The sequence below is a fragment of the Ceratocystis lukuohia genome (assembly GCF_044167205.1).
Source record: "Ceratocystis lukuohia strain C4212 chromosome Unknown Supercontig1_pilon, whole genome shotgun sequence".
Classification (NCBI taxonomy): Eukaryota; Fungi; Ascomycota; class Sordariomycetes; order Microascales; family Ceratocystidaceae; genus Ceratocystis; species Ceratocystis lukuohia.
The window spans coordinates 11,942-26,278 of NW_027263520.1; the positions used below are offsets into that span (position 1 = coordinate 11,942).

General features: G+C 44.6%; 4 protein-coding genes across 4 annotated transcripts; 2 read left to right on the plus strand and 2 right to left on the minus strand.

The window, feature by feature from the left end:
• Positions 1 to 770: 770 nt before the first annotated feature.
• HOO65_010002 (uncharacterized protein) lies at positions 771 to 3,326 on the minus strand (the record flags this gene model as incomplete). Its single annotated transcript, XM_070999604.1, has 1 exon — positions 771 to 3,326. The coding sequence occupies one exon, from the start codon at positions 3,324 to 3,326 to the stop codon at positions 771 to 773; it is 2,556 nt and encodes an 851-aa protein (XP_070861824.1).
• A 2,259-nt stretch (positions 3,327 to 5,585) lies between these two features.
• HOO65_010003 (uncharacterized protein) lies at positions 5,586 to 6,185 on the plus strand (the record flags this gene model as incomplete). Its single annotated transcript, XM_070999605.1, has 1 exon — positions 5,586 to 6,185. One exon carries the CDS (start codon positions 5,586 to 5,588, stop codon positions 6,183 to 6,185), a length of 600 nt encoding a protein of 199 aa, XP_070861825.1.
• A 1,748-nt stretch (positions 6,186 to 7,933) lies between these two features.
• HOO65_010004 (uncharacterized protein) lies at positions 7,934 to 8,539 on the plus strand (the record flags this gene model as incomplete). Its single annotated transcript, XM_070999606.1, has 1 exon — positions 7,934 to 8,539. The coding sequence occupies one exon, from the start codon at positions 7,934 to 7,936 to the stop codon at positions 8,537 to 8,539; it is 606 nt and encodes a 201-aa protein (XP_070861826.1).
• A 2,048-nt stretch (positions 8,540 to 10,587) lies between these two features.
• Positions 10,588 to 14,181, minus strand: HOO65_010005 (putative serine threonine protein kinase domain protein; the record flags this gene model as incomplete). The annotated part of the gene is made up of 2 exons (XM_071005321.1): positions 10,588 to 11,116; positions 11,267 to 14,181. The coding sequence occupies 2 exons, from the start codon at positions 14,179 to 14,181 to the stop codon at positions 10,588 to 10,590; spliced, it is 3,444 nt and encodes a 1,147-aa protein (XP_070861827.1).
• Positions 14,182 to 14,337: the final 156 nt, after the last annotated feature.

Below are 14,337 nucleotides of genomic sequence, written 5' to 3' on the forward strand. Positions count from 1 at the left end.
GTGAAATTCTTTGCCTTGTAGGTGGAAGGCGTTAAGCCGAGCTCATAGCTGGTGAGAAGTCAGGGAGGATTGGCAGTATTTCTTCAGCTCTGTTGCAAGCATGTGACTGCAGGGATGGCGCTGAGTGCAAATCACCCATGTCACTGCGCCACGCAACACATCTTTCCCTCATGACTACTCACTACTCTTCATAGGTCACTGTCAGAACAATCTACTGAATTCAGATTTTATCACTTTAGAAGTCACTCGTGATCCTGTACAACCACACATGGAACTGTGCTAGTATACAGATTGATCGTTATGGTGAAGCTTGTTTTCTATTCATTCTCTAAGGTGTTAAGTTCTTCCATCATGGACAACTAAGCTGAAGTATTCAGGCTCGGGTTTACCCAGGGTTAACCCGACTGAAGGCAAATTCCCCACAATATCCATCCTCCATGCAGTTCATCCAACATTTCATCCAACACAACAAGTATTATAATTTACAGAGTGTTCTACCATCTACACCACATCAGGTGTGCAATAAGTCAATGAAATCCAATCATTCCATCCTAAAGCAACTGGTCCACAAGGATAAGAGCCTAGAAATTGTGCTTTATACCTTTCTTTCTGCCATAGTCTATCTTCTAATTAGTTGCTTCACCAACCTATGATAGGCATTTGATAAAATTGATGATGGCACTATATTGTATTGATACAAACTATGGTAAAGTCCAGACATTAAAAATGCCAATCAAGATGAGCTCCCAGTCCATATTCTCGTATTGCAATCAGGGTAAATACTCTGTCTCGAATAGAATACGCTTGTAGGCATCCTTGTTCTTTTGCAGCTCAATCGTATTTACTGCAGATAAAATTGTCTGGAAATAACGCAAGACTTGCTGCTTGACTAATGTATAGGGATCTTCTGGTGGCCCCTGGAACATTGGATACCGTTCTGCGTCTAGCCCAACAGACAGAATGATGCCAAGGTTCTTTTTATCACTCACAGAAGAATGCCTAACTCTAGAGCCATGTTTTATACCCCGTAGAGACATCATGAAGCCAATGCTAGGCATTTTGCGACTGAATTTTAGTGCTGTGAAACCACGATTTGTATGATCATATGCAGAGTTCATTGCATTGGCGGCAAATCGATGGTAGGCTTTATTCTTGACCTGCACAAGAATACAGCCAACATAGCCCATTCTGTCGTCTTGTGGAGGAACCCAAACTGGAATGAGGATGTCAACCCCATTAAAACCAGGTGGCAGATAACAGGCTGTACAGGTCCTATACATGTTGTAGATATCTGTTTCCGATGGTGCAGTAACCCGGCGATAAATCCGGTTGAAGAACACTGTTCCAAAAGAGAGCATCGTGCCAAAGTTCAGATCTAATGAATCTTTTGAGACTGTCAAGAGATCTTTCACAACAGCATCCCCAAGTAGGTTCTTGAGAAAGACCTGAAGAGGAAGAGGCTCAGGGAATGAAACAAATGAAGCAGTATCAAAGGCAAGGAGAAGAATGAGTCCTGCAATGAACTCACCTATGTCTCCTACATTGACACTGTTCCAGTAGAGTTCTTGATCAAGTACTTCTAGAGCTTTGAGCAGCATATCTGACATTGTCATCCCATACTGAAAGGCAGCTAGGGCTAGGATGGGCTCACCAGGTTGTAGTACCATTAGTTGCTCACGGTCGTCTGAAACATCAATTAATGTGTGCATCCATTGTGAAACAAGGGATTCTGCAAGAGCAAAATTGGAGATGGTGAAAGGTATTCGATATGAAACAAGAGCAAGAAGCCCAGTCTTTGTATGAAGGTCTTGGCATGGTGGTTCACTAGGCTGACACTTTTCTTTACAAAGATCGACCACAGCCTGACAGGTGCTGCCCCCTTGAAGCAGTGCCCCCCATAGAGGGCGACCAAAGTTTAACAACACATCCCAGGATACTTGTGGTATATCGAACTGGGGTGGCGTTGGGGGCGCATAAATATTTTTCGTGAAAAACTGGTGGTAGGGGGGGAAGAGCACTGCACTTGGTCGCTCACCAGTGCGAACCTTCTGACTAGGGTCTCGTGTGTGAGCAGGTGAGAAATTAGATACCTTGGATGTTGTGTCAAGGAACACACCAAAGAAGGAACTTTCATCCCCATACTTAGCAGTCCACCACAGAGCTTGACGCAAAGAACGGAACAGTGTGCTGTCTCCTTCAGGTCCTCCCAAAAGATTCCGTGCCTCATCGATACAAACTACAAATGCGAGGTTGTGTGGCTGTATGGACCTATTTGCATCATCATTGGTCATTTCTTGAGGCCCAGGTGTAGTGAATGCATTTTTGCAGTGATCATCAAAAGCTTGCCAGTCAGCTGTTGGGTTAGGAAGTTGGTTTGTTGGACAACGAAATGGGGGTTGATTGATGGCGAATTGAAGAGCAGATGTGATGACATCTTGTTTTCTAACGTCGCCCCCATCGATTTGCAAGCGAAAGAAGTCATGGGCGCTCACCCCAGAAGCCCGGGCTGATCTGGCCAGTCGCAAAAGCGCCCAAATAACAATACTCCAGATCCATTCCATCTTGTGGCGTCTTTCAAGAAAGGGTAAACCTTGAATTACTTTGTTGAGGGCCTCCAAAATGAGAGAGGCGTAGCTTGATCTTCCTGGATAACCTTTATGGTATTCAGGGGCAAAGTTCAGGTAAATCACATACTTGTTGTGTTTAACAGCGAGCTGTGAAACAGTATATGACTTTCCTGTCCCTGATGGTGCAACAATCGACGTGTAAGGTGACAAGTAGTGTTCCATTTTCAACAAGAATTGGCGATGGTATTGCTCGAGTATTTGGCAGAGATCAGCACTAGCATAGCGAAAGTCGGGATGAGCCTTTTCACCAATGGTGAATGCCTTTTCTATAAATATCCGCTCAGCATCATAGGGAGAGGGTTGCTGCTTGATATATTCTTCGACTTGGTGTAAGACACTTTGGATCTCAGGGATAAGTATGTTCCCAACAGTGTCCTCAAAGATATACCCATTAACCCACTCAGTGCAGGATACCTTCAATGCGAGGTAAACTTTCAAGTTGTTGATGTTGATGTACTCCTTTTTCCCCTCCAGCTTACAAAGTTCTTCTTCTAGCCTTGGATAACTCCAGCATTCTGTTGTAATTAACGTACCACACCAGTGTTGGATCCAGCGTGGACGATTGTCTGGAGCTATTCTAGAATATGCCTGTGGTGGTATGGTGTCCTGGGGCCAGTTCGCGTGCTGACAGACGTCTTCAAATGTTCTGAGGTTCATGATCTCATCGAATGAGAGGTGGAGCCCAGGGTGACTCGTCATTTTGAAAGCAGTGGGCTGTTTTGTAATCAACTATATTGTAGTCATAGCATCAGCATAGAATATGTAAGATGTAGCAGCAGTCTTAAGGTTGCTTACAGATAATATTAAATGGAGAGGGCAGTGAAAGGGGTAGATGTGACTTGAAAGAAGTGATAAATAGAGAATTGAGGGGAAATCAACAAGAAAGCAGCTTGGTTCTTCAGAAGTTCAATGATCAAAGCTTTTAATGTCATGGTGATGTTTGAAGTAATAAGCTAACTGTGACTTAGGTTACTGACAAATATTGATTGTTATCATTCTGGAGGTTCTAACCTTTATCAGAATAGCACTGGGTAAACTAAACAGATAAGACAAGGCTCTTATCAGAGGAAGCAGGGAAAGAGGGGTAAACAAGCTTTTTGTTGGATGAACTCTGGATGAACTATATAGAGGATGGGTATTGTGGGGAATCTGTCTTCAGTCGGATTAACCCTGGGTAAACTTGAGTCTGAAAACTCTCCTTTACTTGTGCATGATGGTCAAAGTACAATACGCAAAAAAAAAAAAAAAAAAAAAAAAAAAAGAAAGGAAAAGGAAGGAAAGAATGAAACAACCAAGCACTAAACATCAAACAAAGAACAAAGAACAAAGCAGTGAACAGAACGTAGAAAAGAAAAGTAGCAAACAAACAACCAGACTCGTACCTCCTGAGAGATCACCTTCTCACCACGCCCTCTACTCTCACATCCCAATGTGGAATAGCCTCCACTTAGAGTCTCTTGTCTCCTATAAGGAGCTTTCACACAAATCTCATGGACAGAATCTTGTCATTTCCTAGACACTCCCATGGATGGGTAAAGGTCTTGGCTTAGTCACACTGGTGTGTTTGAGCCACACGTGATACTCTTTAAAATCACCATGTCCAGAGCGTGCTGCCGGGATCCGGGCGACTGTACCTCTGTTTATCCCCTTCATCCAGCTGATTTCATATGGTCTTGGCCAGTTCAGCGCTCCACTGAGATGCTTGATCTTCAGGCAGTTTTTTTCATCCAGTTTCACAAGTCTGCTTTGAAGGCTTTGTTCCTCCACCTTCTTTCTCACATCAGTGACATTGTAGCCTTTGGGACCAGAAGATCTTCACTGGATTGATTCTAGCATGTCCTGGGGGCATGTTGGGGACTGTTTCCCCTGTTTAGCCTAGCCTTGGTCAATTCTAGCTTTCATGAAAACAACTCATTTCGTCTCATTGAATAGCTTGTTGTTTTTGATCCAATTGTACATGCAGTTAGTTTGATGATTCTGACTCTGACTCCTCTGAAGAGCTGCCATTCACTACAACAAACCTCTTTTCACTTTCCTTTTTGGAAAGAGCTTCTCCAGTCACTTGAGCTTCACTTGGTGTTATGAAACACTCTTGATGTTGGAGTAGCTTTCCACTGTATTCACATTGAGGAAGGGGAGGAATGGAAGACAGTATTCTGGACAAGACCAAGCAAGCAAGTAGCCAGCACAGCTGCCCAAGCCAAAGTGCAGGGCCCCCAGCCCCAGCCCCTACCCCTCTCTTCTCAGCCGGCCACTGATTTTTGTTTTTGATTGCTTCATGCAGGCAAAAGTGTACAACTTCAGTCAAAGCTGGCACATTTGGTTGTCAAGTGCTAGCTATTGGCTGTTGACATATGTCTGCTATGCTGCGGTGTAGTATTAGTAATGTGTATCCAAGCTAAAATATCCATAAAATACAGTAGAGTCAACAGAAACTTGAGACAACACACTACATGTGCATAGGAAGTCAGAAAGCATAAGGACTCAGAAAGAAGTCAGCTTAGTAGAGATTCTATACGTTTAACAGCATTGTACCTTGTATCTGTAACATGGATGTGAATTGTCTCACCCATGATAATACATCTGTCAATGTCAGATCAGTATGGGCTGGAGATAGGGTGGAGCGTTTATGCAGTATTATTCATATGTGTGATAGTTAGCTTCATCGCTTTTATCGTATTTATCTCTCACTGCTGTCCACTGCTGCCCACTTGTCCATACTTTCTTATTAATTTCTCACCTACTCCTACATTCATGCGCCTATGGCACTTATTTTATCTTCACGTCATCTATAAGTATTGTGCGAGCCCAAACAACTTTACCTTGTTGAACCTAAGCAGACGACATTCCAAGTTTCAGTACTTTCATACACCAGCTACATATACCCCTGGCTACCATTTTCTTTTCATCTTATTTCCCAAATTCTTTATTCTACCTTCTTCAACTCACTATACCATCATGTGGCTTCTGAAGTTCGTCCAACCGCTTTTTATGGCTGCATTATTGTCTACCCAAGTCATTGCAGGTGATAAACAAGTCCCTTGTCCCCATGACCTTGGCCTTAATATACCCCAGCACGATAAGCATGGCTGGAAGGAAGTCACATCGTCTGATGGCTTTTTCGCTACAGTCTTCATTGCCAAAAAGCCGAGTTTTATTGACGTCTCTTCAATGCAAATCCCAACAGCCACTTTTAAGTACTATGAAGCTGTGCTAAGTATCTGGGCAGATCAAACTGGGCTCAGTGTGAGAAATCTTGACTTGATCACATATCAGGATGTTGCTGGGCCTGATATGGTCATCATTAGAGACGCCCTGGAAATATTGGGCTATAACCCTTCTGGCGTGGATTCAGTTTTTGGTATTGACATTTCAAAAGACTCCCCAAAGGACACTGAAGTTTGGAATCTTTTGAGTACAACTTCATTTGCCAAGGATGCTGTGGAAATATGCAATGAGTTTCAGGAGATGAGCAACCGGTATATTGAGTCATTCAGGGTTGGGAGATATGGCTCTGATAAATGGGTTAGTATTAGATTTGCTACTAAGGCTGAGTAATACACTGATAGTGTCAAAGGCAGGCGGAATTGGGAGACAGGGACGAGAGTTCAGAGTGATAAAGTGTATTTAAACAGACGGGCAGGCAGGTCTACAATGAACATCACTGTTCCTGATGTGGACTCGGAAATTACAGAACAGTTCCACAAGGCCCCAGGCCCAGGACCAATCACCCTAGTGATGAAGGCATATGCCCAGACATCTTGTCTAGAGTTGTCTGGGATGATAACTATGTGATGATATCTACAATACAAGTATACAATATAGCTACATTTTGACATCTTTTCCTTCCTTCTTTACCCTCGCTTACATCCCATCCATCAGACCTACTACCAAAGCGATTGCATAAACCACCAAGTCTAACAGCTGCAATAGAAGCTTTTGACATTTCCAGCCAGGGTTCGCCATGGCAAGTGTGAAATCTAATCGAGACAAGTACATCAGCTTTGCCATATGTGGTCTAACCTCCTCTTCGGTCGAAGTCGACCGAAAAGATTCGTAGACAAAGTCAAGATTCATCTGTAGCTGAGCTGTCAAGACCTTGACGGTATGCATGGACCTGAGAAATTCCATCAGTCCGTGTCAGTATACCAAAGCAACTAAGCAATTTTGACCTTTGCCAGTAAGGCTGCTGGGGCGAAGTCGGCTAAGGGGATCCCACAACCTCGGGGTCCGTTCAGAAGACCGCCGTTTACATAGTAACGCCAATGGCACTGGGATCAACCTATGGCCTTCTAATTTTCAACATGAATAGACTGACTTATAGCACTGAAGATAAGCACTAGTACTACTTCGATACAATTAAATAGTTCCACATTGATTAAACGACTATGAATGGTTAATATCTGTGAGGAGTTGTGCTTTTCTGCTATGCCTGTGCTTTCTCTGCTATGCATGCAAACTCTTTAGGGATCGATACTGTATATAAACTCTTTTCCAGATGCCCTAAGCTAATCGTCATCACAGGCAAAGATCTGCATAGAAACCTGAAGCCAGTCCACTCTAAAAACTAGGAATGGATTGCAGCCATTAATGCACATCCATGAGCGATTCAACTGTCTAGAAACATTGGAATAATGTTTAGCTGAATGCTGCTACAAGAACTGATTTTTTTCCGATTTTATTGTCTTCTTGTTCCTGGCCATAGAACAGGTTACTTTGTCATTGGCAATAAGGCCACTACTGTAGCAACATCTGATGGCCTCAAGGCAATTCCAAGTAGTGAATTACTCTCTATATCAGACACATTTAGCAAGTATAACCATGAGTCTTGGTAGGTTAATATCCTGAAAGAGTGAGAACCCAGAAAGACAAACAGAATGATATTCCAGTAGCCACGACCAACGAGCGTTAGTCTTGCATAACACACACATTGCACACTGACTGTACAAACCTCTGTGTACTGCCATGCCACTCTTTGCGATTGCGAAGCTGTTGTCAATAGTGCTTAAATAGCTCATCTCTGACATCCAGCTACTAGACACATGAGTTGCGTATAGACCAAGATCTGTTCTATGCACATTATTCTTTATAAATATATTAGCTTCATCACCTCTGATGTCCTCATCTCTCACCTTATATCATCCCTAAGTATACCCCTTTGCCTTGGCGTACTCACGCAAACGATATTGCAAGTCTGGTATTTCCATCTACCAATCACATATACTACTAGCTACCTGTTTTTCTTCTTTTCAAACTCTCTTATTCCACCTTCTTCTATTCATTACACCAATACTCATTACACTATCATGAAGCTTTTCGAATTCTTCCAATCAGCCTGCATGGGTTCCTTGTTGTGTACACAAGTCACTGGCGGCGATAAAACGGTCCCTCGTCCCTCTGATCTTGGCCTGCAGATACTCGAGCATGTGGATGATGGCTGGAAAGTAGTCACAACCACAGAAGGCTTTTCCGCAAAGGTTTATGTGTGTGAAGAGCCCAGGTATATTGAAATTGCCTCAGTCAAAAATCCAACAAATGATTTCAAGTCCTATGAAGCTTTAATGAGTATTTGGGAACATGAAAGCAAGCTGACTGTGGCGAGTCTTGACAAGATCATGTACGAAAACTTTGAGGGGTCTGATCTCGTCATGATTGATAGGGCTTTGATGAACTTGGACGAAGATCCGCTTGGCATAATGCCGATTCGTGGTATTGAGATCTCAAAAGACTCCTCGGATCATGCTGAAATTTGGGATACTTTGAGTGCAACATCATTCGCCCAGGATGCTGTGGAAATATGCAATCAGTTCCAAGATATGCGCGACCGCTACATTCAGTCATTCAAGATTGGCAGATATCTTGACACTGGAAAATGGCTGCAGATTGTATTTGCTACAAAAAGTGAGCAATAATCTGACAATAGCTTTGAAGGCTCACAGCATGGCCATGGCAGTCTACATCATGTGTAGCTCAGGCCTCACTCTTACCCATCACACTGCATTTCAGACATGGCAGCAACACACTTGCACAGCAATGATTAGACACTGAGGAATCTCCTCAGGAATGTTAGGCAAGGCTCAGTTGATTGTCCAGTTTTGAGCTAAAACGTAGCTATCCTTTGATAGTCATCCATGCCATAATTAAAGTTTATTTAATATATTATCTCACTTGGATCCTGGCTATGTATAATGGAGAGTGACATCAACAGTAGATATCAGGAGGATGTACTGAATGTCCTGTGAAGAAGAGAAGAAGGGATAAGTGATTATTGAAGTTGCTCTGTATCTGTCTATGGCATGCCTGCAGAGCAGATCTCAGCCAGTTTATATATCCATCCCTACCTTGTCTAGATCAAGCACATAGGCCTTTAGAAGAAGACCCTTCATGTCTGATGCTCAACCTAGTGTTTGTGTGAACTAGATCAGGGTCAGCAATGCTACTGTGATCCATCCAGATATACATTGCTAATAGGAGTATATCGAAGGCTGTACTTCTGACACCAGTCACAGCACTGGATTTGGAACACATGGCAGATGCCTTCATCATCACTCCTATTAATGTCATATTCTTCTGATCGTTAAACTCCCTCATTGAAAGGTTTTCAATGCAGCAATGGAGCAAGTGTTATGTACCACCACACTTTCGTCAAGTAAAAAAAGGATTCCACCACCAAAACTCAGCTGTTTCATTTACATAGAATCTAGCCAAAACAGAAGTCATTTGCAAACTATGACCTCATTTCAGTTTGCCATTTATATTTACTGAATCTTAGCTCTTTTGGCTCGTGCCACAGACCTGGTGGCTCACTGCTGTGGTATGCTCTAACAGCCTCTCATTCTGACTGTGACTCCTCTGAAGAGCTGCCAATCACCATGAGAAGCTCCTTTTCACTTTCTTTTCAGAAGACCTTTTCCAATCACTGCAGCTCTATTGGGGGTCACAAAATGCTTATTGGGATTGGCTCATGCCTTCCTTGTCTTCCCTCATTTCAGTCCAGTTGCTCCTCTTGACCAGCAATGCTCATGGCATACACTGTCAACATCTGATGCTGCACCTCAAACCCTTTGGCTTCTGCAGAGCTTTAGCTCGAGAAATTGGCTAATTATCAGTAGCTCTCCAGCCAGAGAGGATATTATTGTTAGTCATTCCCACTTCATGAGCCTAGTGGAATCAGTCAGGGAAGCAAACCTTTCTAGTTCTCAATGGGAGCAATGTGCTAGAAGGTAGCAACAGTAAACATCATTCAAAGACCATGTAGCCATTCATTTGTCCTTAGCTCAGTTAGCTGCAGCCTCTAGCCAGGTAAACAAAAAGACCACCATTGCATGATTCCCATAGTCATGTAGAACCTCTTCAAAACCAAGACTTAACCCTAACGAACATCCATGAAAGGGTTGACCCTTCATGAGCATCATACAAAAGGAATGGAGTTTGGGGACATTGTGTTCTGTCAAAACTGTTCTGTGCATGGAAACTTGGCTTATTCTGGATAACTATAACTATAGCTTCCATGATTCTACACCCCTGTGATGCAGGATCCTATTCAGCATAAGTGCTGACACTTAGCTGTGGACTAAGGGACTGCCAAACCAGTGGGCTCGACATACTCTGTAATGTGCTTTTGAGGACTAGGAAAATACCATCCCCATTAACCAGCTAGCCATGGCATGGGAGTGTTTGCCCTAAGAAGGGTGTAGTCATCCAAGCTTCTGTCTTCCTTGTATTGCCAACATGTACTTGCATAGACGTCTCAAAAATGCATTAACATGATGAGCATGTGTCACACTTTTCCCTCTCAAGTCTGACTTTTCATTTGATCAATTGATTCTTGATTCTTTAGTGTTGTGGTGATTTTGCATAGAGAATATATTCATTTTAATCTATCTACAGAGAATTCTAGGACTAGGTATAAATATGTGATGTGGGTCGGTCACGTGGCTGTGCCACAGTGTGGCTGAAACTATGCATCACTACACTCCCCCTTTCTCATGCCTAATCGACACAAGAATTCCTCAAATTTTGCCTTGGGCAACGCCTTTGTCAGCCCGTCCGCAATCATTTGGTCAGTGGGAGTATATGTGACTTTGATCACACCTGCTTGTATCGCCTCTCTCAGAGATGTCTGCTTGATGAGGAAATGCCTGTTACGCGTGGATACTTTCGAGCCGTTGGCAACCGCCAAGGCGCTTTGGTTGTCCATCTGCGTATCAATCGGCGCCTCCTCCTCGATTTGAAACACCTCTTCAAAAAGCGGCTTTAGCCATGTGGCCGTAGTTGCCAGTCCAGCTGCAGCGACATACTCAGCCTCGCAGGTACTCTGCGCTGTAAGGGTCTGCTTGCGCGCCCTCCACATAATCGCTGACCCGTTTATCGTGAATACGTTGCCTGAAATAGCGTGTGGGGAAACATTGTTACCCCAGCTGCTGTCCGTAGACGCCTGAATATCATGGTCGGGATTCTTGCGGAACACAAGTGAATAATCCTTCGACCTGTGTAAGTATCTCAAGCAGTGTTTAAGTGCCTGGAGACACGAGGTCGTGGGATTGTGTGTCCTTGATGAAAGCCTCATCACCGTGTATGATATGTCTGGTCGCGAAAAAAGTGAAATGTGGAGCAGGGACCCAACAATACTTCGATACCGTTCGTGTTCGCTTTCCGAGAGTAGCTCAGATTCCTGATCGATGAGATTGTCGTCGCTGATCGGTAACGATGCTCCTCTGCACTGAGAGAGATTCATCTTCTCAACCAACTTCTCGATCTTTGGCTTCTGGCTAATGCCTAATGCTGTAGGCAAATGTTCCACCTTAATCCCGAGAAAGGAGGACACTGGACCGAGATCACGTAGTTGGAGGGTGTTAGACAAACTGGAGATTGCGTCAAGTGTATCACTGACTTCTTTGGACATAACGAGCATGTCGTCGACATATACCGCAATCCAAGTTGTACCGTTGAAGAATATCGTCTTGTCATTCTTCAATGGTGTAAAGCCAATGTCCACAAGACGTTTGTTCAGCGTCTCCTGCCAGCGCTTGGGTGCAGACCTTAGACCATATACAGCTTTCTTCAGCTTGAGTACGTGGTCCTTAGGGAAGCCCATGTGCGCAGGTGGTTTTATGTACTCTGGGTTGTCCAATTCTGCGTTGAGGAATGCCGACTTGACGTCTATGTGATGACACACCAGATCACGCGAGGCGGCTAGGGCTAACATCATCCTGAGCGATACGCCATTCAAGACTTCAGCGCTTATATCTGTGTGTATCTCTTCGTCGTAGCCGCAGGCACACCATCTAGCTTTGAATGACCCATCTTCTTTCTTTTGAAGAACCCATTTGCTGTTCATCGGTCGACGTGGAGCTGAATGCGCTGGAACTACTTCCCATGAGTCAAACGACTCGAGGGTCTGTACTTCTTTGTGCATGGCTTCCAGCCACTTATCCTTCTCAGGACCGGAGAGCGCCTGGGCGACGGGAAATTCCATCCGACTTTTCAGAGCCATAACTTGCGACTTTAGGGGAAACTCACTATCTATAAACGTAACGTCACGTCGCGAGATGACACGCTTGTTGGGTCCATCTTCCAGGACATAGTAGGAGTTTGAGGAATGGAAACCGAGAAGTATGCCAGATGTGGCCTTCGGTTGAATCTTATCCCTCTTTTTCACTTCTATCGGCCAGAATGCACGGCAACCGATAGGATGAAGGTGGCTGATATCCGGAAGTTTGCCGTAAAGCACCTGGTATGGAGAGGTTTTGGCCACTGAGTTGGCTGTCCTGTTCAGAATGTATAGGATGCCCTGCAGTGTTTCTGGCCAAAGCCTGCTGGGGAGGCTTGCGCTTTCGTGAGTCGCGCAGAGTGACTCACAGACAGTGCGAACGCTTCTTTCAACGATACCGTTTTGTTCGTGTGCGTAGCCTGCACTTCGACTCCATGTAATGCCGCGCCGTTCAGCTAGTAGAAGACATTGACTGCTCTTAAACTCAGAGGCATCATCAGAGTGTAATGTTTTTGGATAACGACCCATCTGATTCTTGAGTTGGTCAAGGAGTGTCTCTATCAGTATCGACACGTCCTTCTTGCTGTGAACAGGAAACGCCCACCTGTACAAGGAGTGTTCATCTACTACCAGCAAAAACTGATTGGCAAGTGGGAAGTCGGTCGAGGATGTTGCGGGTGGTAGGGAATTCTGACCTCCAACCAGATCTAGATGTAAGTACTCAAGGGCTTGATTCGATCGACGTAACCCTGTCGAGGACGTCGGGCTGTGTGTGATCTTCGCCTTGATGCAAGATTGACATTTCTCGCTGTCTAGTACCGCTTTCAATCCGTGTTGTGCGAGGGTACGTTGAACGTAGTGGTTGTTAATATGTGCGAACACATGATGCCAGTCTGTCGTGGCCTTCAAGGCTGAAACCTTGGGAAGTACATTGTACCATTTCCTGAGTCCCCTCCAGAGCGTTGATAAGGTGGAGCCCCGACGGTTGTCCAAAAAATTGGTGTCATCGGGATGGACATTCCACCTGTATCCAAGCCGTTCAAGTTGTCCTTCAGACACGAGGGGTTGAGCACCAGGAACGTGTATAACATTTTCAATTTTGATAAGAGCTCCCTGGTCATCAGGGAATTCAAAGGTGCCTTGGCCCAAACATTTCACGTTTGTGCCACCCAGGGCCTCTGCAAAGGAAGTTGAAGGGAAGTAGGTGGAAAATTGTTCTCTGTTTGGTAGGACTGACGTATCTGCACCGGAGTCTATAAGAATCTCCCCAGTGTATCGAAGCGAGTTAACCTTCGGAGTTGGCTTGTCATTCCCTTTCGTTTTCTCAGAGTCCTTCTTCCCAGCCCGTTTCTTCTGCCTGCACACTTTCTCCACATGACCATTTTTGCCACAGTAGCCGCACTTTTGCTTTGACTCAGACGACACGAGCTTGGATTCCAGTTCAGTCAACTCGGTAAAAATTTCATCCGACGTACCGCACTCAAGTACCTTCTCTGCCACAGCCCTGTCGAACTCAACCAACTGGGAGTATACAAATATAGCTAAAGAATCAGAGAAGCTCGGTATCTTGATTTCGCATAGAGGTACGCGGGGCCGAAGGTAGGAAATGAACTTCCCTAAATCGTTGAGACTGGTCAACCTCTGAGAGTTCACTTCCAGGTAGGCAACAGCAGTGGTAGCAACTTCCGAATCCTTGCACCTCTTGTGTATCGAGCGCAGAATGTCGGGAAACGGAGCGTCTTCCGCAGCCGACCGCAACGGCGCGCATCGACTCAGCTCTTTGCGCCAGGTGTTCCGAGATACAAGAATCTGGGTTGTCTGATCTTCCAACTTAGCTTCATCAAACAAAGCCGACGTTTTCGTGATGATGATGGCATCCTGGAATTTCTTGCACCACTTGCTGTACGGAACCTCGTCGATGGTCGGAAGTTCCAAGTCCAGGATCCAGTTCCTGACTGCTGTGGGGTCAACTGATTCTTCCTTATTCTGAAGCCATGTTCGAGAGGTAGCGAGTGTAGCCGGGTGGACAGAGATGCCAGGTGCAAGAGTCTTGTTGGCCATGGTGGTTGGGTTGGTTTTAACTCAAAATTTGAAAATCGTGTGAGGTTTGAAAATTGTACTTGTGCACTGTCGCTATTGTGTAGAGCGGATGGTAAATCTAGGAATGGAGGGTATCTGAATCGATCGAGTTAAGGGCTCATAACCTGTTGTGGTGAT